Below are 5,179 nucleotides of genomic sequence, written 5' to 3' on the forward strand. Positions count from 1 at the left end.
ATGTATATTTTACAGCATTAGTTGAGAGATTTTTTTTTCCTTGAGAAAATTTGGCATGTACTGTACCTGATATATATCCAAAATAATCGATATTGAATCGAATCGAATCGGTAATCGAATCGAAAGCTTGTGAATGAGAATCGAATCGAATCGTGAAATTTGTGTCAAAACCCAGCCCTAGTATCTCATAGCTTAGGAAGACAAAACTGAACTGATCTGAGACCTGACTCACCAGAGGAGCAGAAGACTCTGAGGACCCAAAGACAGGCTGCGGCTCTCCGGGCGTTCTCTGTATTCTGCCGCAGCAAACCCAGAACCACCAGAACTGCATCTGCCTTCTGTGCTTTCAGACCAATCTGACGATCTGAGGCAAATAAGAAAATTACGTTTCTCTTTGACATTCATAAAATGTACATTTGTAATGTCTTGTTCTGACAGTGTTTTGCTCACTACAGGGATCTGGGAAGGCAACATTTTTGAGCTGTTGGCAGCTGCGATGAAACAGTTTGCTTTGGTTTGAAGATCAAAACCACATTCACTGGGATGTCTAATAGGGAAATTGGGATATCAAAGGGACATCATCACTTTCGAAGTCAAACACTAAATCAGATTCATTCTAAGTGTTAACACAAGCACTGGAGTGATACACGAGACCAACTGTTTAACATTAACAAAATCATAATGTGCAAATTTACACTAATTGTGCAAAATTCCTTAGTAAATAAATCAATAAAATAATAAATAAATAATGCACCAATATAAAAATTCTGGAAGATGCAGAAAAGCCAATATTTTTTTTCCATTTTATGGCAGATAACATTTGGATGATATTATAATTCTATAGGAATTTGCCTAAGAAATTAAAATAAAACATTAAAAACTAAAATCCTTTGTTTTAAATGCTACAAGTGAATTAAGGCATCACATTTTAAAATGTACAAAAAAAATTTAATTTTGAAAATGACTAAAGATTATATTTAAAAGTGTTATTAAATTATTAGTGTTTTTAAAGATTTAAAACTTTAAATAAGGATCAGATTATGACAATCTAAATGTACATGCATGCACTATTAAATATCCATATTATAATTGATACATATAACATTGGAAAATAAATTTAAAAAAATAATAATAAATTCATTCTAATGTGGTATATACATATACTGTGCATTTATTTAAACAAAAATCCAAATTTTATCAAAAGTCACTTTTTCAACCCTCTCCTCCAACTACGTCTCATAGAGGCAATTTTTCCACAATCAATTTCCATTAAATAAAATCCAACCGATTTTTCCTGTTGATTATCAGTCACTTGTCACATTAGGGAAGTCAAATGGGTTGCAAAAGCCACTTCATGTTGCACTCAAAAGTAACTTTATCTCTTATTTGAGGCCTGAAAGCGAATTAATTGCAATTGCATAATCAGTATTACATTTTCTCATTTGGTGTTCCACAAAAGAAAAGTCACACAGATTCAGAACAACAAAACAATGAGTAAATGATGATAGTATTTTCACGTTTTGGTGAACTATCCTTTTAAGATGAGAAAAAGCAGAGTAATGAAAACGCTGTAGGATGTTACAGTATTGCCATACAGTACATCAACTATTTATGGATCTGGAAATCAACTCAGATCATTTCACCACTTGAAACAGACAATGATCTCCGCTATGTAAATGCAAATGGATTATTGAAAACTCAGTGTGGGGTGGAAAATGCTGTCCGTAAAAACCCACCGCCCAGAGCGGAATGCTACAGAAACCATTCAAACCCAACATCCTGCAGGCCCACCATGACTACAGGCGCTTACAAAAACAGCTTGAGCACAAAAAAAAAAAAAAAAAATCCCACTAGCGAATGAGTTTATGTTCTCAACAGATGGAGTTTGTTTTTAGACGTGTTTTGTCTAAATGGCAAAGGGAGACGTGGAGATGAAGGAAAACATGCCCTGCTGGTTTGACTCAGCCTGTTGCCGGGGTTCATTGGGACAGACATCAAAGTGCAAGGGTGGAACGCTGACAGACATGAGATCCAGCGAGGGATCAAACTCTCGCTCCTTAAGTTACACAACATCTAAACACTGACCGTGCTTGTGCTCAAACGGCAACCTCTGACCCCTCAGGATTGAGGGCTTTTACCTGACCCGACAGTGACCCTGCACATGCTGTCTGCACCCTCAGACGAGATGTGACTTACGGGCATTCTGCACATTAGAGATGTCTATTTTTGGCGAGGTGCTATTTATAGCAATCCAGCAATGAACTCCGAAATACTCAGCACTAAAGATGATTAAATTATAAATCATAATGAAAAATACGGCTGTCTCCTGCAGTGTGAGCCACTTAAAATGAAGAGCTGAAGAGGAAACGTGAAATTGAATTGAGTTGAAATAATTTGAGGACACTACACTGTCTCTTAATCAAGTTTCTGGAGCCAGTTATTTAGTTTTTTTGGTCCACACCGAAAGCTGAAATGTTGGGCGAAATGACAATCACAGCCAAATCAGAACATATTTCACAATTAAAGGACTATTTCAGCTAAAATGGAAATTCTGTCATTACTGTTTATGCATCCTCATGTTTTTCTAAACCCATATTCTACTATTTTTTTAAATGGAAATGTTAAATAATATTCAAGCGGATATTTTATGTTACGAGCTGAAATTTAAGTCACTATTCATTATTCATTGTGACAGTTAACTGAAAGTATTAATTTTTATGTCACTTTTCTGTGACAAAGCTGAAATAAAACAAATATATGACATAAAAAAACTTGAAATAATTAAATTAAATATATGAAATAAAAAAGATGTAATATAAAAAATTAACAGTATTAATATAAATATTTAAAACGGACTGAAATAAGTCGAAGTACTAAAACTACAAAAAAAAAAAATTAGAAATAAATAGAAATATTAGATTTAAAATGCTTACATTTTGGAGGTTATATAAATATATTAATTTAAATATTTATGAATTAATATTACATGAATGGTGCCTTGACAACTAATTTGAAATAAGTTGAGGTACTAAAATTATTAAAACTAAAACTGAAAAAAAAAAAAAAAGCAATCTTTTAAATAAATGAGTAAAAAAGACAGAAAGATAAAACTTAAAACTTAAATGAAATTAAAATTCGAACTGAAAATAAAAAATCTAATTAAAAATATTATTTAAATACTATAATTGTATAAAAATAATACTAAAATAATACTGTTATTTGCATTTGAGTTGTTTTGAGTAGCTCAGAGAATCGGTTTACCCGTTTTGGTCCCACTTTATATTAATGTAGCACTTACATAGTAACTAGATGTGTACATAGTATATAACCCACAGTGTAAGTACACATTGGTGCATAGTATATACAGCTGTAATGTTTGTGTAACTACACATACGTAACAACCCACTGAATGGTATGTGTAAATACAAATGTGTAACAGGACATTGGTAACAACACTTTTTGGTAATGAAAGTACAAATGTGTAACAGGACTAACAGCACTTTTAGGTAAAGAAAGTGTTACACTTTATATCAAGTAAACCATTCCTATGGATTTACCATGTAATTACTCTGACGTTACACAGCAGCAGCCAGTAAGTTAGGCTTTACATATAAAGTGGAACCGAAAAAATAAAATAACAAAAATGTTGCCAATCATTTCTTTGTCTCCTCCCCTTCTCTCCTAGCCCCTCCTCCCCATCACTCACCTCGGTAGCCCACCTTGGCCAGCAGGTGCAGCAGCGGCAGTAGGATGGTGTAGTTGGGCGTGAAGCTGCAGGCTGAGTTCACCAGAGTCGTCAGCAGAGTCTCGCTGCCTCCTTTCGATATCATATGATGAATCCGTCTGTCTGTGCCTACAGGAAACAGCCGCCATCATTTCACAAAATGTCAAATTTAGGCTGATAACAACTCGTACGACAACCGGTGGTGCCATCTTTGCCACTGGCGTATTATCGCAATATGATGTCTGGGTTTATTTTCGACTTTCTTCAGAACTTATGAAAATTCGTGCTGATTAGAACTTTGTGCTGGAGGCTGGTGAATAAATTTAGCTAATTACTTTGCAGTGAATTAATTTCAGATTACAAGATTAGTATAGTACTGTTCCACCTCTACAAGAGTATTATTCGATAGATTTGTTGGTTAACAATAGACAAGAATAAGGCCAAGATATGGAAATAAATAGCACTGAAACAGCTCACTTCATATAATTAGATCCTGGGAGAAATGTGCATTGACGTCATGTCTCCTTTCACCAGTATTTTCAACACTATTAAGACTGCTTTAAAAGATTTGGTTTTGAAGTTAATGCCTCTGGATTATTGCAGATTTTCATGTCTTTTTTCCCTGTGTTCTCAAGTTCTCTTGACTTTAATCAAGTACATTATTTACATTTGTTCATTTAGCAGATGCTTTTATCCAAAGCGACCTACAAATGAGGAAAAGGTGATTCATTACAGTTTCTTCACACTGAGGCACAAACTGAAACGTGCATGAAAAGTATATGAATGTTTTCTCAGCTACAAGCATTTTTGGCCCTGTGATTAATTTAACCGTATTATCTAGCAGAAATAATATTTTACAATTCTTTAAAAAAGACTTCTTTGTCTTGCTAAACTTAATTTTATACCTAGCATTCGGTATATTATAAATACGCACAAGTAAATAATGTTTTTACACATTATGCATGTTTGTATGTTTGGAAATGACAGACCAAAAAAAAAAGTGCTATTTACCTCAATTTTTTTTTCTTTTCTTCATTGTACATCTCATCTTTAATCTCAACCGTGCTCTTAAATGATGCTGTTGTCTCCTTAATAACCAAATAATACAATAATTCTGAAAAAAACTTTACTAGGGGCAAACATGTTGGTTGTGATGGAAATGACACCATGATAATTTTTGTACAATAAATATTAAATTGACCTGTGTTTATTTCACTCAGTTTAGATGATCATATTTTAAAATAACAATAACAATAATATATTTTATGATATATTTTCCTGTTTTAAGATTGAAAGTCTTAATGAAACCTAAATCAATCAAATAAAGAAAATATTTCAACAATAATTTAAAGAATGTTTTTAAAAATATTATATATAAATATTATACAAATAATATATTAACTAAATATTTAAATATTTCAACAAAAGTTTAAATATATATATATATATATATAT

General features: G+C 32.7%; 1 protein-coding gene across 1 annotated transcript in view; it reads right to left on the reverse strand.

Annotated features, from left to right (window-relative positions):
- LOC107707416 (cytosolic carboxypeptidase 4-like) overlaps positions 1–5,179 on the reverse strand; it is a 170,948-nt gene that overhangs the window by 126,733 nt on the left and 39,036 nt on the right. Inside the window, exons 4-5 of the mRNA XM_016511404.1 lie at positions 3,707–3,853; positions 233–364 (exon numbers count right to left, since the gene is read on the reverse strand). Of these exons, the coding sequence (XP_016366890.1) occupies positions 233–364; positions 3,707–3,853 (279 nt within the window). The remainder of the gene's footprint in view (positions 1–232; positions 365–3,706; positions 3,854–5,179) is intronic.

Source organism: Sinocyclocheilus rhinocerous, unplaced genomic scaffold (genome assembly GCF_001515625.1).
Source record: "Sinocyclocheilus rhinocerous isolate Xijiao unplaced genomic scaffold, SAMN03320098_v1.1 scaffold534, whole genome shotgun sequence".
In the NCBI taxonomy this organism is placed as follows: domain Eukaryota; kingdom Metazoa; phylum Chordata; class Actinopteri; order Cypriniformes; family Cyprinidae; genus Sinocyclocheilus; species Sinocyclocheilus rhinocerous.